Source organism: Epinephelus fuscoguttatus, linkage group LG8 (genome assembly GCF_011397635.1).
Source record: "Epinephelus fuscoguttatus linkage group LG8, E.fuscoguttatus.final_Chr_v1".
In the NCBI taxonomy this organism is placed as follows: Eukaryota; Metazoa; Chordata; class Actinopteri; order Perciformes; family Serranidae; genus Epinephelus; species Epinephelus fuscoguttatus.
The window spans coordinates 12,672,543-12,696,974 of NC_064759.1; the positions used below are offsets into that span (position 1 = coordinate 12,672,543).

Genomic DNA, 24,432 nt, shown 5'->3' on the forward strand with positions numbered 1-24,432 from the left:
CCTATTACATTCAATGTACAACCCAGGTACACTGAGACTACTTAGAAGACTCATTACATTTATTTGACTCACGACCATATCACATGGTATGGACTACAAACATTACATACAGTAACAAAACTAAAGTACAACCAGTGTTACTTAAACAGAGGAAGCACATTCTTCAAAAAAGCACCTAGTTTATAGATTACTTTTGATTTAAGAGACTGTAATAATAAAATTAATTTAAACATAGATGGAAGGTCTGAAAAATACTTGGGCAAATACCTTTCTCTGTAAGTCAATAAGCTTACGAAATATGATATTCACCTCCCACATGATTATCATCAGAGGGGTTGCAGATCCTCTGGTTTCTGTCCTGCCCTTTATATCTTCCACTGACTTTAGGAATTCTGGTGTAATTTACTCTAAAATTACAAATACCCTGTTCGTACTTTTGGTTTTCATGCGACATAAATATCACATGATGTCATACTTTGTTACTTTTAACCACTTGATGTTAAACTTTCTCAGCCTGTTCAGTTGAGATTGTGGCACTCTAAATCCTCTGTGTGATGGCAAAACTGATATTGTTCTAATAAAGTGTGACGGGTATTAGATGTAATTTAACCTACCAGAGACAACATTCTTTTGGTATACCCAGCTTGAAAACTTGACTCAAATGTTTGACTCATAGTCTTCAAGCAGATACGTAGCAGCCTTGCACATTTAAAAAACCTGCTGATCAGTGGGCATTACAAAATATTTTACTCTGTCATTACAAGAATACTTCACCCCCGAATATCTATCTTTTTGTATTTTTGTCACTTAAAAAAATATTTAAAATGATGTAGTGAGTCCATGTCAGCCACAGTTCCTCAGAATTAGCCATCATTGTCCATGTACATTACATTATATATACTGTTATGTACACATACACTATATAATAATATATAAACATATTATGTTCTTAACATTATAATTAAATGGATCTGTGAACTTAGGCTATACATGGATTTAATCAGGTAAAAAAAAAACCCAAAACAATAGGTTATTTCCATGACCTCGAAAAGTTCAACCAGTATTAGTGAACAATGTGTGAGCTACTCTCTCATTCAAAACCAGAAACAAGAGAAGTAAGACTAAAACTTGTGATGTCATAGGGTATAAAGCCACATAGACAATGAATGGGAGCCTGTTTTTTTTTTTTTTGATCCACAGAATGTTCGTTTTCTTTTTTGTACCCAAATGAGCATATACTCAGACCATTCACCTGGGTGCCGTCATTATTATCTGTGACATCTCCATGTCACAGATCCATCTTTTCATCACAAATTTGGGTTTTAACACTCTAGTTTTTGGATTTGAGAGAGAGTGATTCATTTTTTACAGTATTTTTGGGCTGTCTCAGACCTTGGGAATAACATGTAGAATTTTAGGTGTTTTTTTTGTTATCTACGTCAAAGTGTCCCGAATGACCTCACCTTTCACTTTTAAACTTGCTGTGTAAATAAATGAATAGGTGCTGGTACAGTCAAACTGAAACTGTTCCCCTTCAGTCCACCGGGGGCGCTGTGGCGCTGCTGCGGCACGAGCATCAGAGCTCAACTGTCGGTGCTGTCTGTGTGATGAGAACAGTCAAATCGTAATGGCGACTGCTGGAACAGCAGACTCGGGATCAACAGCCCCGACAGGTATTGAGTCAATAAATCTTCCTCGTTTATTGTCTTTTAACGAACATACAAACTGAGCTGTGTAACATTTTGTACCGACGATGATGGCGTGACGCGGTGACTGTGGCTTTCTCACGTCCCGGTTAGCCAGTTAGCTAGTTAGCATCGAGGCTTTTCAACCCTAACAAATGAACCAAGAAATGGCTAGCTTGTTTAGCCTTGTTGGTCAGTTGCTTTTAATCACACGAAGCTTTAGTTAGCGAGCCGGCAATATTTATATCGAATTACCTTTTTGGATAATTAATATGTAACGTTAAAGAAATAAATCCTGGCACCACGTTGGCTCAAGTGGCTTGTTTAGTTATCAAGCCGGCAATTTGGTTACCGTTACACGGTGTCTGTATGCTAATGAGTTAGCTGGACGCAGGAGGATGGATATGAGATTTAATGTATAGGTGTATTTTTTAAGTAAATGTATGCTACGCCCTAAGTGGCTGCTGTTTAAAATTGGTCTGTCCTTCTTTGGGAAACTACCCTGTTGTCCCCCCAGCCTTCCTCGCCTGTTACACCCTCCTTTTCCTCTGTCTAACAGGGTTGTGGTAAAGCTAGCAACAAATATCAGTTTTCCATTTGGTACCTTCAGCACCAGCCCTCGATCCTTTAATGTTGCTTTTCAGAGTTTCACAGTTGAGGTGATTTATTATCAAAACAAGTATTGATCTTATTGATTTCTTGCATTCTTGTAAGCATATACACAGGGTTGTCATGCTTAATAAACAGCCTTAATTCATTCTGCTGTCTCTGTTCAGCTTATCTAGGATGTCTAATTTAAGATCTTTGCATGGTGGATTGCTTATAAACTGGACTGAGTTTTCAGCGCCCACACAGATACAGATGGGTGGTGGGCAGTCTGAGTGCTTTCGAGGTGTCTTATTTTCCAGACAGAACAGATGATGGGGACATTGCATCTTGCTAATCCATTTAGTTGTGTGTCATTATTAACTTCCCCTGTATAGCGAGGAGTTGCTCTTCCCGTGGTAACCACCCAGTCTGAATCAGTGAATAAAAATAGGGGCTTCAAAGCACTCTTGTGGCTCCCACATGGCTGAGAGCCTGAGAGTGTACAAATACAAGATACAGCTTTCAGTGAAATACACACACACACTCACAGACACATGAGTGACAGTAACATAATGTGGATCCGGTATACCAGCCCTTATTGGCCTTGATTCCTCACCAGGGCAAGAATTAGTATATTTATGGAGTATTCACAGGCAGAAAATGATGTTAGGAGAGTGTGTGTGTCCCATATTATTGCCTTGTGTTGCCTGCAGGCTACATGTGATCAGGGCTGGCAGGGAGTTGTGGAGTATACAGAGAGGAACAGATGGTTTGCCTATTGTCGTAAGGCCTGACGCTGATGAGCTAAAGTCATTCTTAAGTAATTGGGTTGAGTTGGGTTGGGTAATTCCTTCCCTGAATCTGCTGCACATTGTGTGTCATTATCTAGTCCAACATTGACTCTTCGGATGAATTGCAGTGTGTTAAAATGAGGAATGTGGTCGATGATTATTTTCATTATAGATTCATCTGCTAATTATTTAATTGATTAATCAAGAGGGGTGTGAATCACATGTTTTATCACAATACTATATTATAACAATTCTTTGAACATTGATGAAATATTTGCAAATATAACAAAGTCTGCCATGATACAATTTTCATTTGATTCTGTTCAGGGGCCTGCGATAGATATGAGATGATATCAGTAAATAGCCTCATTATCTTTTTCTTGGCATCATTCATATCTGTCATTATTTGACTGTTCAGGACTGAGGTACGATTGGACAGAAATGGTGACACAGACATGCCATGGGAATTTCAAAATAAAGGTGTACCTTAAATATAATCATATGTATCGTTGTTTTCACTTTGCATCAATGATATTAGATCGTTGCTCATTGAATCAATGTGTCAGTCCACATTGTATCATTACACCCCATCAGTCAATGAACTGTTATGTCTTTAAGATAGCAAAAAATAGCAAAAAGTTACACATCATAATTTTCCATAGTCCAAGGCATCATCTTTTTTTAATCTGACCATGAATCACAAACCCAAAGATATCATTTACTATCATATATGATAAAGGAAAAGCAAGACATTCTCGATACAAGAAGCTGGAGCTTGAAAATGTCAGGAATTTTTGCTTGAAAGGTGACAATATTATTTGTCTATAATGAAAATAGTTGCTGGTTAACTTTCTTATTGACTTTATTGATCATTTCTGTAGGGCTGCAATAACTAATTTTTTATTGTTGATTAATGTGATTATTTTCTCGAATAAATGATAAGTTGTTTGGTTTATACAGTAACATGTCAGAGAATGGTGAAAAATCAATCTTTCCCAAAGCCCAAGATGACATTCTTAAATGTTTCGAATTGTTGAAAAGAAACAAGAAAATATTCCCATTTAAGAAGCTGGAATCAGAGAATTTTTACCCGTTTTCCCCTGTAACAAAGGACTTAAACCAATTATTTGGTAACCTTTTTTTTGGTGGTTAATTTAATAGTTAACAACTAATTAATCAGTCGACTAATTGTTTCAGCTCTTTCTTTCAGCTCTACATAAAACACATTGTCTTGTACCTATATGGGGTCAGTAACTGTGTTCGGCACTGCTCATTTACCAGGTTAAGCCATTTAGGCTGACCATGTCTTGCTCCACAGATATTAGGACTCAGTTCTGGAGGAGAGCATTTCAGCGAGGTACTCGCATGGGTGTGCGTGAGTGTTTCTGTGTGCGTGAGCAGAAACTGCATGAGTAGTGATGGTATAGTGTGTTGTTTTACATAATAAGAAGGAATGTGGGCAGAATGATGCTCATTGTTTCCCGGAGGATTGCCGTGTGTCCCTCTTAACTGAGAAAAGATGCATGGCATTCAGTGAGTCTGCCTTATTATTAACACTCCCACCTTTCTCGGGTCCACTTACCAAGCATCGTTCTGGATTGAGACTGATGGGCGTAGATGAATTTTCACACACAGGGTTGTTACTACAGGTGTATAATCTTCCCAGCATCCTTTTGTATATATTGACCTGTGGCACTGCAGCATTGAAGTACATGTTGCCATTGGTTACAGGCTAGAGGTGCCTGCAGAGTGGGCGAGATAGTAGGTTTAAACAGCAAGTTTATGTAAGGGCATAGGAAATCATGTCGAGTGTTTCTTTTCTTTCAACTGTGTGCCTCTCTTACAAAACTGCTGTGTGCTGTGGTTGTTATCATGCTTACCCAGGAGGATAGATCCATGAGTCTGGGTCATGTATACAATTTCACTTCTTATCTTTGGTTATCGAGCCAGCAAGTTTTACACACACCCAGAGGTCTTTGCTTGGTGATGGCTGTAACATTCATGACATTTTTCTTACCTACAAGGAACTACTCCTGTGCTGATCAGCTGAGTTTGCTGAATGGCTTCATTTAACAAACAATTTATTGTCATTAGCATTTGGAGTTAATGAAAATGATTAAAGCAAAGTTACTGTGAGACACAAAGTAGGCTGTTACAAAAAGAAGAAATTGTAGTTTTTTTGAAAGGAGGTTGTGGCTGTATATGCACATCTTTAGGGACCAGATGAATCTGGAGCAGCCAGCTCAGGGGAGAAGTAGTTCCAGTTCATACAGTGCTGGTGTATCGAGGGCAGCAGTTAGTTACTGTGGCCACATTTAGGTCTGGGCTCATCATTGGCGTCGTAGTCATCAGCCAGTGCTGGAAATATCCCTCCTAATTAACCAGCAAAGGCTTTCTTAAACAGTCATTAATAAATTCTTCCATGTTAAAAGATGCCAGCTCAAAGTCTCTTAAAATTATTTCACGCATCAAATTTACACTGACTGCATGGGTTGACATTTACATGGGTTTAATTAGGGTCAGTCTGACCAAGGGAACCAACTGTTCCTTAAAGCTGTAGTTGGTAACTTTTATTTAAAAAAAAAAAGAAATTATTATTTTTTTTTTTATATACTTGCTGACACTGTCACTTTATCCCTGCAACAGAAACTGAAAAAGTCATGTTACTGTGCCTATTCATATTGCTTTTAATGGCATTACCACTTGCAGCTGTCAGTCATGTCAATCACTGTTTATGAACTGCAGTCAAACTGCTGATGTAGGCAATGCTAATCAAATATGAATCAAGACTCTGTTACTGCATCGCCTGTTTCTTACCTCACATTTTTAGAAACATGATCGTGTTAGTTTAGTTGTGAGATGAGAGCATTTTTGACCCTGTTGCCTTTATAAAAACAGCAGCAAATGTTCTCATTTTACAGCCAAACAGTACACTAAAATAAGTTTCTCAAAACATTTGAGATGAGAAATTGGCAATGCAGTAACAGATAGGGTTGAGCACCAAAAAATTTTTAAGGATGCCAACCAATTTATGTTGGTACCATTAAGTAGCAATTTGCGTTAAATTAATAGGTGCCAAATGTCGGTATCTGCGTGGGAACACCGGGTTCAGACGAGGCACCCTGAAGCCTGGAAGCCGGCCATGTTGGCTTCCCAGAGAGCCAGAACTATCGCTAGAGCACTGAGTAGAGCGCTGATCTACTTACTTTTCTATATTGTTTTAGTAATACCCCAGTATCACGACTAGACAAGCAAACACTCATACACAGAAAGGCAGACAGACAGAGACAGAAGATTAGCTCAGGCAGTTTCAACAAATATGATAAAAGGGTTTTTTTTTATAGAAGTTACCAACTATGGCTTTAGCATTTAAGTGGTACATGCTGTAAATCCCAATTTAACTTGTTTTTCCTGTGTTTAGGGACCAGTGGCATCCGAAAAATGGCCCCTTCAGAGGTAAGGACGTCAGACATGATCTCACTGAATTAATGAAAATACCTCTGTATTATGTCAAGTCCCAGGTAAAGTAAATGTTGATCCAGTCGACTCTGAGGAGAGAAAGAGAAAAGGTTTAGAGAGTTTGAGCATCATCATGAGCTTGAGAGGAAAGAGACTGTCTTATGTTTATTACACAGGTGAAAACAGGTGCCTGACAAAGACATGTGGTCAATGGTTCATTGTATTGTTGGAGAGTTTGTGCACACTGTCTGTACCAGGGCCGGTAAACGAACCAGTAATGCCACAGTGTTGATACTGTAACCTTTTACCTCTTGGCCAGGACTCCCTGGAAGAAGAGATCTTGTATCTCAATGGGACCCTCCTGGCTACGTATAGAATAAATAAATATATTTAAATGTGATAATTGAAATGCAACAGCTCAGGTTGTTGATAGAAGACAATGTCATAGAATGTTTAAAGTTTCGGTAGTTAAATGCTTTTAATGTGAAGCTGCAGCAGCAGGAAATGTTGAGTTTGCATTGGCAGCAATTTTATACAGTACTCTTTTGTCTTTTCTTGTGTAATCGGTAACACTGGTGTTGATACAAGTTTATTAACCAGTGGGAAAATTTCCTCAGCATGGCATCCTTAGTCACACATAGTTAAAATATGACAAACTGACATTGCCTTCACTCCCTTCTGTCTCCAAACAAGTTGACCCTTGCTGAGATTTTGGCAACTTGTCAGGATGAAGTTGTCATGTGAAGCTCTTTGTCTTCTATTTTCACAAGCACTCACCAGACCCTAAATGTTTCTCCCTCCGCCCCTCTCCTCAGATGCCTGGCTCTTCAGGCACACATCAGAGTATGAAGAAGACCATCGGACACCGGGGGGTCGAGACCACCACAGGAGAGACCACCTATAAAAAGGTTAGAACAGGCTGGGGGTCAGCAGCAGAGGTGAAATGTGGAAAAGGTGTTAGGTGTTTATATATTCTAAAATTAGTTTAGGAATTTCTTGTCGCCGGACATCTCAGGAATAGTGAGTGAAACAGCAGAAGTCACAGGGGTAAAATATTGTTTCAGTGCTTACTATCTTTTCCTCCCTGACTCCCCCAGACGACGTCGTCTGCCCTAAAAGGTGCAATCCAGCTGGGCATCACTCACACAGTTGGCAGCTTGAGCCAGAAGGCGGAGAGGGATGTTCTCATGCAGGACTTTGTGGTGGTTGAAAGCATCTTCTTCCCCAGGTTGGTAACAGAAGGTGTAGCTGAATAAACATTTAGATTTTGTGGTTTTTGATCTCATGTAGTTTAATAGCCTCTCTCTCTCTCTCGCATGTGTTTTCAGTGAAGGCAGTAATCTGACTCCTGCTCATCACTACAGTGACTTTCGCTTCAAGACCTATGCTCCTATTGCCTTTCGTTACTTCAGAGAACTGTTTGGCATTCGGCCAGATGACTACCTGGTCAGTACTTAAACGCAACACACACTGCCATGTTTCCAAGCTGCTCTCTTTATGAATTCAGTCACCGTTCCTTTTCTTCTTTTGTAAAATGGTTTGGTTCAGTGGCTTTCACAACTATACTATGCATATGAAAAGTGTCTGAGACTCCAATGAGGCCTGAAGAGCTTTCTCGTTTACTGTAACAGCTTTTGCCAGACAGATTTTTGTCCCTGTAGCTCCCTGTAGTTTTGTTCTCAAAAACTTAAGTGGCCTTTTTCCTGCAATAATAAGGCATTCCTTTTCCATGGCTCTGTGTGTCTAAACGCTCGCAGCTGGCCGGCACAACGGCCCAACATTCGTGGAAAATCTGGCAGTGTAAAAGGGGCTTATGTCTCCCGGCAGTTTGTTGCACACACACAACACATCGTCAAAACATCACACCTGTCCTGTCCTTTTGGCTGTCCTTATTACACAGACATTGATTTAGCATTGCTAGCTTAAAGGCAAGACAACTCTGATCCCCCATTTCACGACTGCACCTTTAATACTGCAAGGCGATGTGGAGCAACAGTGTGAAATTCCCACCTTGAGCAGGCATTGTAAAAGAGGCTAGTGTCAGAAGTCTGTTGTTTATATCAGGTGGCCTATGGTGATGCCTTTATTACAGTGTTAGTTGTGTCTCTATACAGTACTGATGTCAAGTCGTAGAGCTCCAGGTGTCCACAAACAATGGAGATTTTTTATTCTTTTATTTTTTATTTTTTATTCTCTGGAATCTCAACCAGATCTCAGTGCTGACAGGCTTTCACAACACAGCTACACATGAAGTTCTAGTGCAAGTTGAAAAAATTTGACTCCTGCAAATAGCGCAAAAATGGGTTGTTAGCATCACCTGGTGCAAATTCCAGTTAATTCGTGTCTGTGCATATACTTTGTATGTAATCATGCCATGTGAGACATTTTGCTTCACTGTTAGAGTGAACACACCATAACTATTTTATACACCCAACCCCTAGATTTGGTTAAGAACTGCAGGTTTAGTTAAATTAGAGTACTGATTATCCCAAAGATGTTTGCTTTGTCTCAATTTGACACTAATGCAGACTCCTCTTCCTCTCAAAGTATTCTCTGTGTAACGAGCCACTGATCGAGCTGTCTAACCCCGGGGCCAGCGGATCCCTTTTCTATGTCTCCAGTGATGATGAGTTCATTATCAAGACTGTTCAGCACAAAGAGGCAGAGTTCCTCCAGAAACTGCTGCCTGGATACTTCATGGTGAGCCTGACGAGTGAATACCACACAAAGTGGGAGCGTGCTCAATACGAGTGATAATTATTGCAGTAACTATAATTATCATGAGAGTAGGAGGCTTAAATGAGTGGGAGCTCTAATATTTTTTTTCCTAATTTAAGCGTGTCGTATATCTCCTTTCTATAATCCTCTTCCCACACAGAACATAAACCAAAACAAGCGCACCCTGCTACCCAAGTTCTACGGACTGTATTGCGTTCAGGCAGGGGGCAAGAATATCCGTATTGTAGTGATGAACAATCTCCTGCCCCGGATCATCCCCATGCACCTCAAATACGACCTGAAGGGCTCCACCTATAAGAGACGAGCTTCCCCCAAGGAGAGAGAAAAGGCGGTTCCCATTTACAAAGACCTGGACTTCATCCAGGACCTGCCTGATGGTCTGCTGCTGGAAGCGGACAACTACAATGCCCTGTGCAAGACTATTCAGAGGGACTGCTTGGTGAGTCACAGAGACACTTGTTTTCCATTGACTTGATTCATTTTGTATTTAAGTGTTGTGCATTGGAGCCTCTCAGCCCACATGGGATTACAGAACACATTCATGTGCATTGTTACAAGAAGCATAAGCCTATTAAAATTCCTAAACAAGCTGCGATCGTACACCAGCAGAATACATTATCATTGTGCCCTCACATAAAAGACACTGTGTTTTCCTCCAAATAGATGCACAGAATCTGACTGCCTGAACATTAAGGGCCCTATTTAAATGATGTATAACACATAGTCTAAAGTGCATGGCACATTTAGTCCCTTAATTAATCATAAGTTGAATTAAACCAATCACAGCGTTATCTCTCATACCCTTTAAAAGCCAGATGTGTTTGCACCCGCGGGCAGTAATGTCATTGCAGCAAATACTTACATGCAGACACACTAAAAGCTGTAGTGATAAACTTGTCCATGCTCATTTTAGAGAATGCAATAATAGTTTTCTCATTAATGATAAATTATTTCACCCACTCGCAACCCATCTGTGCATCCCTGTGTGTGTGTAACAAGCAGAGTGTGTGCATGTTGTGAACTTAGCTATGATGGTGCATCTCACTGTCTGAACTATTGAATAATGTGCCCTATACTGACTTTAGATGAGGTTTTTGTTGGTCAATGGTGCATTCGCTTTCTCTCATTTTAAGACCAACACATCCATGAATACACAGATAGGTGCATGTACATTTGCTTCTTACATGATGTGGGTGCTGTGCGCGAAAATGGCAACTGCGTTGGTCTGAAATGAGCAATGAGAGTTGCGCTGCACTGTGTGCTGTTTTGTGCCGAATGTAAAAGACCCCAAGTCTTTTAATATCATTTCATAAAACAGTGTGAAGATATATGAAAGCCTTTATAGATCCAAAGTTATTCTATGCATCTGATCTTTTGGATCTTTTTGATTCTTTGAGTCATCAAAACAAGTATTTTATTTTTTTACTAATTACATAGTGGATATTTTTTACTCTTTGGGGTACCAACAAATGTAATAAAAACTTCTGTGATATTCTGCAGGCAGCTTGACAGACTAAGCAGTAGGTGCGATAAGCTTCTTGGAAACAAAACACTAGTTCTTTGCTGTTTAACTCGCTGTTTTTTTTTTTCTTTTTTACAGAGACGTCTATAATTTTCAGTTTGTTCCAAGGCGATTAGTCAGTGTTGTTAGACAGTGTTGTTTGTCACTCAGTGTTAAGCTCCATTATTGCTGGCATCACCGACAGTCTAGTGTTGCAGAGATGACTCAAGCTTGCATGACACTGTAAACTAATACTTTGAGGGATGATACCTTTTTCAAATTGCAGTTGTGGTGTATAATGTCGGCTTTCGGATTTGACAAAGCCAAACGAGTTATATAACAGAGGCTGCATGTAATTTATTCATCAAAACATCTCTGTCCATTAGAGGCTAATCTGTCTTTGTGGTTGCTTTGTGGTCGCCGTTACTTTGCTTCCACAGCCCACTTAAGTTTACATCACAGAGGTATAAATCGAAGTCTCACCGCTCATTTATTATTGTCTCTGGTATCTCAATCACCATGACCGCTCTGTGTTGAGTTATTATCTTCTGTGTGTGTGTGTGTGTGTGTGTGTGTGTGTGTGTGTACACTATTATGTGAGATATGTGTCGCTGTCTAATTTGCTGCAGGTATGGCTTATGTATATCTCACTCTAATTTATGCCCAGGCCACACTGCCTGCTTAAGCAGTGTATATGCGTTGCAGAACCTCTTGCTTTTTATTTCAGAGCTTGTTTTAAGTGGTTAGAGCAGCCACATTGCCTGCATGAGCAGTAGTATTCTAGTACTATACTGAAAGCAGCAGAAAATTGAGTTCACTTTGATATCTGTTAATGTTGTTGAGAGTCTGTGGTGTTGTCTGGGAAACTGTGAGTGTGATTGTTAAGACATGAGGGCTTGCTCCTGCTCATGTATTGTATTTCTCTGTTTCATGCAGCTCTTGCAGAGTTTCAAGATCATGGATTACAGTCTGTTGATGGGCATCCACAACATGGACCAAGCCAGTCGAGAGCGGGAGCGTAGCGGGGGCAACTCGGGCGACAGCGGGGGGTCGGAGGGAGCAGTGACCCCAGATCAGCGCCGGCCACAAGCTCAGAAAAGTCTGTATTGTACAGCCATGGAGTCCATTCAGGGGGAGGCTCGAGGCAAGGGAGTTCTGGATTCAGAAGATCAGTGAGTCTCATTCCTGAATTTAAACAAGTGTTTGTATTGAATCTGTGGCTAGAACATATAATGATCAGCTGCTGATCCTCTGGCCTTGTCCCTCCAGCATGGGCGGTATTCCATCGCGTAACAGTAAAGGAGAGAGGCTGCTGATCTACATTGGCATCATTGACATCCTCCAGTCCTACAGGTTTGTTCAGAGCAGCCAAATCAGCTACTTGTAAAACATTGCTTTTGAATTCAAGCAAGATTCCCATCTACATAACCCATTTATGTAACCTCCTGTAAATACTTTTATTCTGTCTCATTATTTAGGTTTATTAAGAAGTTGGAGCACTCCTGGAAGGCTTTGGTCCATGATGGGGTAAGAGCCCATTTTTAGACATTTTCACTCATTAACTTAATTAAGATAAATTGCAGAGTATTGATAGTCGTGAGCACAAAAAAAGTAGTAGGTGCTGTTCTAAGGCAGTTTTGCTTATAGAGACATGAATATCTAATGACTCTGTTTCTCTTTTACTACTTCAGGACACAGTGTCAGTTCACAGACCTGGCTTCTATGCAGATCGTTTCCAGCAATTTATGTGCAACACGGTGTTCAAGAAAATTCCACGTAAGTATGCTTGTGTGTGTATTCTTAAATGTACTGAAGTTAAAGCAACACTTCACCCACAAAAAAATCATTTGTCTATCACTCACACTGTGTTAAAAAGGCGGTCCACATTAAACAGTTTACAGTGCTCACACAACTCCTGCAGTATAATCAAAGTCTAATTTATCCAGTCATATGCTCAGTGCCTCCCAAAGATGTGCATTTTTGCTAAACCTTATTATTTAAAACACTTGTAATTTGTGGCTGAAGTATTCATTTAATAGCCTGGTGCATTGACAGCATGGAAATCCCAGTGGTGAAAAGTCAAGGTGCATGTTTTGAATATTTCCACTTTTCTTTCCTCCATCTTCTTCAGTAAAACCATCACCATCAAAGAAGAGTCGTGGTGGAGGTCAGGGAGGCCTTAGGAGGGCCCCCACCCTGGGAGCTCCCACCCCGCTCTCCCACGCAACAGGACAGTCGGTTGACTCCAGACTAGTCTACCACAGCCACTTCAAAAGCACAGATTCAGAGGCTGACTGTGGTAAGAATTGAGACGTCTAAAACAAAGTCACAAGAACATTAAGTTCTATTTTGTTGTCTTTCCTGTGCTCAGATTGGAGATACTGGTGTTGGAATTTGGTTTCTTATTGTTCTCAGGCGTGCAGTCGGGTAGACCAGATCTTGTTCCGAGGACTCCACCTCTGGGAGAAAACCCTGCTGACTATGAGGCGAACCTGTCCACCTCATCACTAGGCAGCACGGGAATTGCCTCAACTTCTCCCCCCCTACGGTAAAGCATTATTTATTTAATTTTTTATTCTTTTCAAATAACAAGAAACATGGAGCAGATCACTCTGAACCCACAACATCCAAACCCACTCCGCCCCTCCCCAAGGCTGGCCTCCATTTCCGTATTATAATAGGCACACATAGGCATTATATCACACCACCTCACTTTCACGCTTAATTTTCTGTGCTCTGACTTTTCTCCACAGGTCTGTGGGGGTGGAGGTCCACAAATCAGCAAACACAGAGTTTGACCACCACAGGTACAGAAGGCAGTGATAGGTCATAACATTACAGCCTCGCTAGACTCAAGTATCAATTGCCTTTTATTCAACAGACGAACCTTATTATGGTTTGAGATTTTACAAGGTCTATGTAAGTTTTGCAAAAAAGAACACACAGCATACGCAACACAAAGCTTCACACATTAGCACATCATAAATATGTGCTTGTCAGCCATGAACCATCAATAAGAATACAAGGTCAGTGAGCACAGAGCTGAGCAGACGTTAAAAGAGTTTTTAAGTTGCTTTTTAAAGTGCAGATAGAAATGCAGCTCCTCCCATCAGGCAGGCTGTTTTACAGGAACAGCTGATAGCTCTAATGCAGTGCAGCAAAATGGTATGTTACAATGTTGTATAGGGGATATTCTTGAGGAGCTAATAGAAGTTGATGGGCACGAATCAACAAAGTCATATAGTGGAGGACTGGACAAACCATTTATAATTTTATACACCACAGAAATATGTATTTTATTAGGTGTATTAGTGTAAAAATAGGATATTGGGTGCACTCTCTTTTCCTACCAGCCTCCTAGCCTAGAAATAAGGACCACAGTTGAAATAGGTCATGTGATTTTTACTGGATACATTTCAGTACTGTATGCACATTTGTGTGCTGTCTTTCAATTTATCAAATAAAATCAATCAATTCTCTCTTCCAGTTTGGGTGCAGAAGGTGCTGTAGATAATTCGGGCAACCTGTCTGGAAACGAAGACGTAATTTCACTCTCAGACATCATCCCTGAGACCAACATCTGCTTTGTAAGTCCAAGCGATGACATCATGTTTCCATAATTGAAAATGAATTCTAATGTTATTGTTGCAGCAGCCAGTATTTGTTAGTTGTATATACCTTGATTATACTGATGTTAGTGTCATCTTCACAGTAAAAAGTCACACGTGAAGACGAGGCATTTCTGGACAAGGTGAGGTGGGCGGAAGTAATGATGAAGAGAGTGAAAGTCACGCATCCACCACGGACCCTCCGTTGCACCTCTGTTGTTCTCTCACCCGTACAGTATATACATGGACCGCTGCATGAAGCAGCGAAGTGCAGTGGAGGCTGTGACAGTGAAGAAATCAACAGTGGGAAGATCATGAAGAAGAAGGGTGTGCGGTAGGCTTTACTTTCCACAACCATCGACATCCCAAAGCCCAGTTGTCTCTGATATACACCCGAATAAAAGGCTCACGACCCTGAATTTACAGCTCCCTATTAGATCTGGCAGCGTAACGTTAACTAAACAAAGATTTCTCTTCACGTTCTCTTCATTTCTCTTCAACATCAAGGATGCTTTGATGACATCACACACAAAATGATTAGTTGTATATTGTTAAAAGCCTGCGAACACAGTCACCAGTGGATGGTGAAGGCAGTCAGAATATCCATGAAGAGTCAGTCATTGTGTCCACTTTTCGCAGCATGAAGCGATTGTGAGATGACAGCATTTCAGCAAGAACACACACACACACACACACACACACACTTAAGAGCACATGAAGGGCAGAGCCTGCGTTTGTAGGAGTGAATATTAGCCTCTGTATTCATGCGAAGTCCAAGTGGGTTCACATTTCCGTGATTCACACTGTAGTGTTCCCATCTCCGCACATCCATTTCCCCCCGCGACACTCCTCATGAGCGGGGCACTCTGAGCTATCAACAGTCCCTGTTCGAATCAACACTTGCTGCTGTTGACTCTGCAATTATGTATGCATTTCTTTTTACTGATCGTGGATGTACAGTATTTGTTTGAAATCGGGGGGGATGGGTTAAACCAGACCTATGCGGTCATTTTGTTTCACGTTTTGTCATAAGTTATTCTGCTGGAAGCCACGGCGGTGCGGCACAGGTCCATCTCGATCTTGCCACTGCTGAATGTACATTACAATGTTTTTTCTTATATAGAACGTGTCTTATTAATATGGCAGACCACATTTGTACAACCCTGAGAATCTCCCCCTCTGATGTGACCATATGTGCTATAAATGAGCACAGAGAGAAGAGCTGTCGGCTGCATGGCCGGCCAGTAGATGCTGATAAATGAAGTCATGGTAATAAGCTAGTAGAGGAGTAATAATTTCCAGCAGCTACTGTCATTCGTCTGTCATGTCTGTGCCTTTACATGTTTGTCCCTTCCCTAACGTGATGGACTTTTTATTTTTACAGGTTAGTGTTGTAGTCACACAAAAAAACCTGCCTTATCACTACAGCTGAAGTCATCAAACTGCCATTTGTATGTCTGGACCAACAATCAGGGCTTCAAAGAATTTCAGATTTTAATGCAAACACTAGTACAATCCCTTTTGGCGCGCAGTCACTGTGGTTCATCAGCTCAGCTGATCCATTCAACTGTCCCCATGTCAGACAATAAGGATGTCTGTCTCTTATTATTCATTTCTGCTGGTTACAGAAATGACCCCCGCCCACATCCACCCTTGGACCAATATTAACAACCACATGTATAACTAATATTTGTATGTTTTGTATGTAGTATTACTCAGCTTTTACTCAGCTGTTCATAATAATTATGCTTTGTTTTCACAGAATGTTTTTGTTTATGTTTAAGGCACTAAACAAGCTGCAGAGGTGGCTGGCAGACACCCCCCCCCACCCCCCCGATATTTCTGTTATAGACATTTGAATCACTACCAAGTGACTGTAGCAAAACTCAAGATTTTAAGTCCCAGACACACCAAATTCACATAAAGTGGCAACGCCTTTGTCGCCTTTCTCTCAGCCAAAAAGTTGCACTTGAACACATCACAAACACTTGGAAACATATGGAAACCAGAAGACAGACAGGATGCATTCAAGACGCTAGTTAGCCAGTTAGCACATTAAGGGGCCGTACACATGCCACGTCTTTAACTGCCTAGAAAATGCGAGGTCGGGCGTTGGGTGCAGCTTTTAAGTGTGCGCAGCAGGTTGTCAACAAGCACAGTACTGTAGCCCGTCTACCTGAAATCCTGAGTGCAGAGCTGATGTTCTTCCTGGTGCTGTTTATAAGTGTGTAGGCCTATGGTCCGTGGGATAGATGTAAAGCTCTGGCAGCCCTGCAATAACATGATCAACTTTTCCATATTTACCACAGACTGATATTTACGGAAGAAGGGAAAGATATCTGTTGGCTGTGATTGGTTGTTCCTCGTCACATGACATGTGGTGCACGCTGCTGTGTTCCAAAAGTTACTCGGTTTATCTCAGAGCGCAGTAGCCGCGCCCCACAAAATAGACAGCTGGTAAGGAGTATGCGTCACCCCTGGCGTTTGAGCGCGTCTGCCATGTGTCTACATTGAAAACATTGAGTTTGAGGGTGCAAAAAACGTGGCATGTGTACAGCCCCCAACGAAATAAGCTCACTCACGTCAAAAAAGGAAAGAATATTTACTGTGCAATAGCAAACAGTAACACAAACAAATAAGAATGGTTTCTCCAAAAGAGCACAGTGCATAAAAACAAATCAAAACCCTTGTGACTTTTACATTTGTTTACTTTCCTCACTTCCATTTCTCTTTTGTGCACTGAGCTGAACTGCCAATCAAAGTGATTTTATTCATTCATGACTGTTGATGAGTGCCAGTGAGCAGGACACCACAAACACATTGACCACATTGGTCAACGTTGGGCTGTTGGTGAGCATCTGTCACCATAGTTTTTGCTAGTATGGTGGTATGAAGTTATTTCCTCTCATGTAGGCACTGAAAGTACGTCCTAGTCGGCCATTAGCTACCATTTTTGCGGTGCATTCAGTGCAACTTTTTGGCTGTGACACAGGCGATGTGAGGCGACGCAACAGTCAGCCTTCGTCGCCTCTACTTCTTTGATGTCTATTACTGTGTCTGGGCTCTTAGACATCATCTCATTTGAGGAAGTGCTGTCTATGTTTTGTAGGCACATTTGGTCTATGCAGCAGAGAGGGGAGAAGGGGAAATGCAAGTTTTGAACATAGAAAGGAAGGAAAACAACTCATGTCCATCAATGCACAGTCAAGGATTTAGGACTGAGTCTTTTGTAGTATAAGAAAGTCGCGGCACCAAAGAAAGGAGTGGAGAGTTCCTGCGATTCTTCAGGATCCAGTACATGAAAAAGAAATGAGGCACTCCTCGATACCTGCATGGACTGATAATGTTGTACATGGTAATAACACTGGGTCGACCTGTGTTTCTAAGGATCTATTGTTAAACTGGATGTTTTGTTTTGTTTGCTAAATCATTTCACGTCTGATAAGCTGTATCTGACATAAAATGTTTGTTTCTTTATGGAAGAATCGGTTTACTTTGTGGCCTGAGACATTTCAAGATTGAACTCCACATTCCTGTGAAATTCAAGTTAAATTTACTACAAATGTAGTAGCCTTCAGAGCCCATTACATACAACCCTTGTGTAGGTGGAATGATGTACTTGAATTGTTTCTGGTATTACGCTGAAATGATTTCCGACAGATCAGTTTAAAGTTGTATTTAGTTGGATCAGAAGTCAAACAGCCACCAAAGAAAACACTCCTATAGATAAATTCTGTCTCATCAGAAAAATCCAGATTATATTTTGTGACACCTGGATTTTGATGATGTAACTTTTTTTTTTTCTTTTTTGATGGGTGGTACTGTGTAATTGCAGATGCAGATCACTTCTGTTGCAGTTGTTATGTACTACACCATGGCACAAGAGAAACATCATCCAACGGTGCTTAAAGGGCGGTGCACTCAGCGTAGACACTACAGTATATTTGAAGTAATGCAATATGAACCACAATCTGCCACCTTTCAGCTCTAAGAAGAATATTTATTGATATGGTTGATTGCTGCAGGCTGAGTTGATAAAAGTTGTATTATGTACTTTTTAGATGATTGTACGTATACTGTATACTGACAGAAGGATGTCTGAAACTTTATAGTGTGTTGCCTATGAAGGGGGACTATTTGACAATTTCACTTTTTATATTTCATGTTTAGATTGTGATATGACGGATATATTCGCTCCATGATTATTCTGGGTTGTTAATCTCCCACGCTTTTTCTACATGAATGTTTCACACGGCTCACGAGCCAACGTTGCTGGTTGTCCTACGATGCTTCAATTACTATATTTTTACTGTGTATAAAATGTGTATATGTACATAGGAGTCACGGAAATGCCTTCTCATGCAATATGTGCTGCCTGTCCCTCCTGCCATGTTTCAGTTATGTGGTGGTGATGTTTTCATGTCTGATTTTAAAGGATTAAACATATTTTCTAAATCTTGGTTTTGGCCCTTTTGTGTATGTGTATTAGACAACTATCTGTTGCGGGGTCGGTGGGGGCATAATGCTTTTTAAACAAGTCAGAACGCAACTATGCCCATGTCATTCACCATGCTCATACTCAGCTGTGCTCTCTTCACTTTCAACTTCAGTGGACACATTCTGACTCTTCCTCACATTTTATTCACATTTTGTTGGAAAGCTTATTTTCTGGCCTGTCAGTTCATGCTAATGTTAGCTGTCGCAATTTTTGTTGGCAGCTAGCACAGGAGGCGAAAGCATGTCTGCTCTCCCTGCATTAGGACAATTATCCAGGGGCGGTTGGGACAGTGTTGTCCATAGTTCCTACCTTGTTAAAAATTGACAAAACCTGGACACAAACAGGGTTTTCCTAATTCCTGGGTCTTCAGTGGGGGTCAGCGACCTCTAGAGCGTCGTCAGGGTTACTGCAAGGAGGTCACCAAATTATTTTATTTCAAGTGTGCAGAAATTCATGTCACACTACTTGTTATGTGTAGGACTGCAGATGAAATTAGTGTTTTGCTAAATCTGGTGCAACCATGTTTTCATGTCTTGTAATTGATTAATGTCATTGCACACTGTCCTCTTATTAATCAAAAAAAAAGAACTGCATCATTCAAGGATCTGAAGAGATTTTAATCATTTAATTATCTCCTAATCATCTCCAAGGAACATAAGTCACTGCTTTACATCCTGTTACATAACTTCTGACTGTTCCTCCACCAAAACCTGCCCTGTGATAGTGTACTCCAGGGCTCTCCAGTTGAACACATTGCCTGCAGTGAAGTGCACATGATCCATATAGTGTTTGAGCTCAGAGGTGGAGAGGACATAGTCCCACATGTGGACGTCAGTCATCATACCAATGAAAGATTGAGCTGCATCGAAACCTTTGCCATAGGAGTCCTGCTCTTGGCCCAGGATGGTGATAGGTTCTCCAGTGATGGTCCCAGTTCTGATGAATCTCTTGATGGTTGCTTTGCCGTCCACCCACAGCTGAACCAATCCGTTGTCAGAGTGCCAGGTGGCACACATAGAGTGCCAGGTGTTTGGAGGAAATGACAGCGAAAGGAAGTCAGATTTAGTGTCCTCAACTTCTATCCTGATGTGGTCAACTGAATTAAGCTTGAAGATCAGGAAGGCATTGTTGTGCGAGGGAGTAGCCATAGAGAAGAGCCCGTAGTTCCTGGTGATATCTGTTTGGAATCTGAGCAGATGTGCCAGCTGTGAGAAACTGGGGCAAACAACTCTTCAAACATTACTATGAATAAAGAAGCTTTCTGGTTGCACCACCAGTTACCTGAGACAGGTAGTCAGAGAAGTGAATTCAGTTTTAGATGTCAGGAGCTTCACATAATCTGTTGTACCCTCCTTGGGGAAGACAAACACTTTGCCTGACAGATCTGCACAGGTGGAAAAATCAAACCAGAGAATCTTTAAGAGGAGGACTTTAAGAGCAAAAATACTGACTTGACTACATGAACTAAAATGTTCTGTGGTTGAAACAAACAAAAAGGTTCAATCTATATTACATCATTGTCTGTAAACACAGCTTTGTTGATTAAGAAAGACTGACGTACCTTCAGGTGTTGCACAACATGTTGCAACCATCACCATCAAAAGTAAAAGGCTCTTCATCTGAGATTTCAAAAAGCCAGTATTTCAGTGTCAATGGAAAATGTAAGTTGTTTTTGCAGTTTATGGTCATACAATCACTTCAGCTCAATAATGCCTGCATTCATTACCAACTGGCATCATCTGGAGGTTCTCTTTTTGTAAAAGGATGTAATTTTGTCCCCATTAACCAATAAATATCACTTCATTTAACTGGTTATTTATACTATGACAGTAAATTTAAACAAATCAGCAGAATATAAAAGATCAGATGCAAACAGCAAATGACCCAACTTGAAAATGAATTTGATAAACTCTCACGTTTAAGCTGTATAGAGTTCTTACCTTGTGGCCGTGTCAGCTTCTTGCCCTGGACGCCTCAGTTTCAGGATGTCTGACCTGCATTTATGTCTGAGACAGGTTGTTTGATCTGCTTTCATCATGAAGGACTGTGGACTATTTCCCAACCACAGGGTGCATCAAACAACAAAGGGGGGAACTTTTTGGGTCTGAAAGGGTACATAAGGTTATATCCTCATGTTACACTTACATAATTCATTTTTGCTCCAAGGAAGGTGTTTTTTTTCCTATCAAAGAACACCTATTGGTCACATTTGCACACGTGTTGTTTGTCTTTAATATATGGCAGCGCCCTTTAGAGGTAGCCTATCTTATTATTCTCATTGAACAAACAGGCCTACAGTGTCCTTAAATGCCTGCTTTGTTATCAGTACATGTCATGATGCATGCACACACCTTCAGTTGGGCACTTTTCACATTTAAACCACTAGGCTACTGGTACTGGGTCCAATACCTGTAATTCGGTACCAGTACCCAACAGTACCTTTTCGATACATAACTTTCTTTGTAATGACAAAAACTGAGCATAGCGTTGGTTCAGGCAGGACACGGTGTCAAGCTCAGCTAACATCTCAGCTACATCAGTTGATCTCATCAGCCAATCAACTGATGGAGCAGCTGATTGATGGAAGGGAGTCAGCTGACAGATCACATGATTCCTTTATGTGCAACCAAGTGGCGAATCTCATTCAGGGTGCCCTATTTAAGCTGCTCTGGCCTGCCTACTGTTGCTGCTTCCTCTGCAAGCCGCTTTGCAACCCGCCTCCACCCCAGCTCCTCCTTTTCATGCTGTGTCTGACTTAACAGTGTGATTTCTGTTTGTCATTGATGCTGCTCTGTTCTGTTCCCGGGGGGTCTCTGCTGCTGCTCTCCCTGCCTTAGGCTTTCCATGTAGGCACATGGAAGGGCAGGGAGGTTTGCTCTCTTTACCTCAGGCTTTCTTCATTTGCACGTGGAAGGGCAGAGTGGTGTGCTCTCTCTGCCTAATGGCTTCCCACATAGGCATGCAGAAGAGCCTTCTGTTTGAATTGGTAACACAGTTTCGGTACCTGGAGGTTATGGTCACCAAAAAGTCTCTGATTTGTTCAGACACAACTTTTTAAAACTCTTTGAACAGACAGAAGACTTTGCAAAGTGGTCAAATCTCCTTATTTCACTTACTGGCTGAATTATTCCAATAAAAAGGAACACACTTCCTAAATTTTTATTCTTCAGTGAATCCCAATTTTTTATTAATAACACTTTCTTTAAGAACCTGGATAAAATAATTGCTGACTTTATGTGGCACAAGAAGCCCCCCCGATTAAGTAAAAGATTTCCTACAGAGACCCAAACTGCAGGGCGACTCTGCCATGTGTGATGTGTATTGTATATTTCTTATTGTAAATTGTATTATGCAGCCCGTGCCTGCCATGTTTATTGTGTAAGGCAGAGAAATTGTTAAGTTGGTCACTGGAAAATATAGTTATTGTACTAAATATTGTATTTTGACCGCCGCTTAGTGTTTTTTTGGTTTATGTAAAGCATCAGCACCAGTAATCTTGTCATTTTTTACAGTAATTATTCATTTCATATTGTATTATGTACCGTGCAGTGTGTACTTAATGCTTCTGTCATACAGTATTAGGCACATGGATTTACTGTAGTCTGCATGGCAACTTGAATTTAATTTATTGCGTCTACTTGTTATGTGTAGGACTGCAGATGGAAATTAGCGTTTTGCCAAATCTGGTGCAACCATGTTTTCATGTCTTGTAATTGATTAATGTCATTGCACACTGTCCTCTTATTAATCAAAAAAAAAAAGAACTGCATCATTCAAGGATCTGAAGAGATTTTAATCATTTAATTATCTCCTAATCATCTCCAAGGAACATAAGTCACTGCTTTACATCCTGTTACATAACTTCCGACTGTTCCTCCACCAAAACCTGCCCTGTGATAGTGTACTCCAGGGCTCTCCAGTTGAACACATTGCCTGCAGTGAAGTGCACATGATCCATATAGTGTTTGAGCTCAGAGGTGGAGAGGACATAGTCCCACATGTGGACGTCAGTCATCATACCAATGAAAGATTGAGCTGCATCGAAACCTTTGCCATAGGAGTCCTGCTCTTGGCCCAGGATGGTGATAGGTTCTCCAGTGATGGTCCCAGTTCTGATGAATCTCTTGATGGTTGCCTTGCCGTCCACCCACAGCTGAACCAATCCGTTGTCAGAGCGCCAGGTGGCACACATAGAGTGCCAGGTGTTTGGAGGAAATGACAGCGAAAGGAAGTCAGATTTAGTGTCCTCAACTTCTATCCTGATGTGGTCAACTGAATTAAGCTTGAAGATCAGGAAGGCATTGTTGTGCGAGGAGTAGCCATAGAGAAGAGCCCGTAGTTCCTGGTGATATCTGTTTGGAATCTGAGCAGATGTGCCAGCTGTGAGAAACTGGGGCAAACAACTCTTCAAACATTACTATGAATAAAGAAGCTTTCTGGTTGCACCACCAGTTACCTGAGACAGGTAGTCAGAGAAGTGAATTCAGTTTTAGATGTCAGGAGCTTCACATAATCTGTTGTACCCTCCTTGGGAAGACAAACACTTTGCCTGACAGATCTGCACAGGTGGAAAAATCAAACCAGAGAATCTTTAAGAGGAGGACTTTAAGAGCAAAAATACTGACTTGACTACATGAACTAAAATGTTCTGTGGTTGAAACAAACAAAAAGGTTCAATCTATATTACATCATTGTCTGTAAACACAGCTTTGTTGATTAAGAAAGACTGACGTACCTTCAGGTGTTGCACAACATGTTGCAACCATCACCATCAAAAGTAAAAGGCTCTTCATCTGAGATTTCAAAAAGCCAGTATTTCAGTGTCAATGGAAAATGTAAGTTGTTTTTGCAGTTTATGGTCATACAATCACTTCAGCTCAATAATGCCTGCATTCATTACCAACTGGCATCATCTGGAGGTTCTCTTTTTGTAAAAGGATGTAATTTTGTCCCCATTAACCAATAAATATCACTTCATTTAACTGGTTATTTATACTATGACAGTAAATTTAAACAAATCAGCAGAATATAAAAGATCAGATGCAAACAGCAAATGACCCAACTTGAAAATGAATTTGATAAACTCTCACGTTTAAGCTGTATAGAGTTCTTACCTTGTGGCCGTGTCAGCTTCTTGCCCTGGACGCCTCAGTTTCAGGATGTCTGACCTGCATTTATGTCTGAGACAGGTTGTTTGATCTGCTTTCATCATGAAGGACTGTGGACTATTTCCCAACCACAGGGTGCATCAAACAAAGGGGGGCACTTTTTGGGTCTGAAAGGGTACATAAGGTTATATCCTCATGTTACACTTACATAATTCATTTTTGCTCCAAGGAAGGTGATTGGGGTTTTTTTGTTTCGTTTTTTAAAGCAAAGGACACCTATTGCTCACATGTGCACACGTGTTGTTTCTTTGTCTATAATATACGGCAGCGCCTCTTTAGAGGTAGCCTATCTTATTATTCTCATTGAACAAACACAGGCCTACAGTGTCCTTAAGTGCCTGCTTTGTTGATAGTACATGTCAGGATGCATGCACACACCTTCAGTTGAGTACAGT

At 40.9% G+C, this 24,432-nt stretch overlaps 2 protein-coding genes and 1 pseudogene across 2 annotated transcripts; 1 reads left to right on the plus strand and 2 right to left on the minus strand.

The window, feature by feature from the left end:
• Positions 1-1,557: 1,557 nt before the first annotated feature.
• On the plus strand, positions 1,558-16,206 carry LOC125893212 (phosphatidylinositol 4-phosphate 5-kinase type-1 alpha-like). The gene is made up of 16 exons (XM_049583774.1): positions 1,558-1,673; positions 6,486-6,520; positions 7,339-7,431; positions 7,621-7,751; positions 7,852-7,969; positions 9,071-9,223; positions 9,402-9,701; positions 11,700-11,935; positions 12,033-12,116; positions 12,242-12,290; positions 12,455-12,539; positions 12,895-13,062; positions 13,179-13,311; positions 13,517-13,570; positions 14,251-14,350; positions 14,476-16,206. The coding sequence occupies exons 1-16, from the start codon at positions 1,628-1,630 to the stop codon at positions 14,476-14,478; spliced, it is 1,788 nt and encodes a 595-aa protein (XP_049439731.1). The 5' UTR covers positions 1,558-1,627; the 3' UTR covers positions 14,479-16,206.
• Positions 16,207-19,465: 3,259 nt separating this feature from the next.
• LOC125893844 (serum amyloid P-component-like) lies at positions 19,466-20,899 on the minus strand. Its single transcript, XM_049584777.1, has 4 exons — positions 20,810-20,899; positions 20,431-20,488; positions 20,151-20,253; positions 19,466-20,057 (listed from the first exon to the last, which is right to left on the minus strand). The coding sequence occupies exons 2-4, from the start codon at positions 20,486-20,488 to the stop codon at positions 19,547-19,549; spliced, it is 672 nt and encodes a 223-aa protein (XP_049440734.1). The 5' UTR covers positions 20,810-20,899; the 3' UTR covers positions 19,466-19,546.
• Positions 20,900-22,641: 1,742 nt separating this feature from the next.
• LOC125893845 (serum amyloid P-component-like) lies at positions 22,642-24,081 on the minus strand (annotated as a pseudogene).
• Between the last annotated feature and the right edge of the window lie 351 nt (positions 24,082-24,432).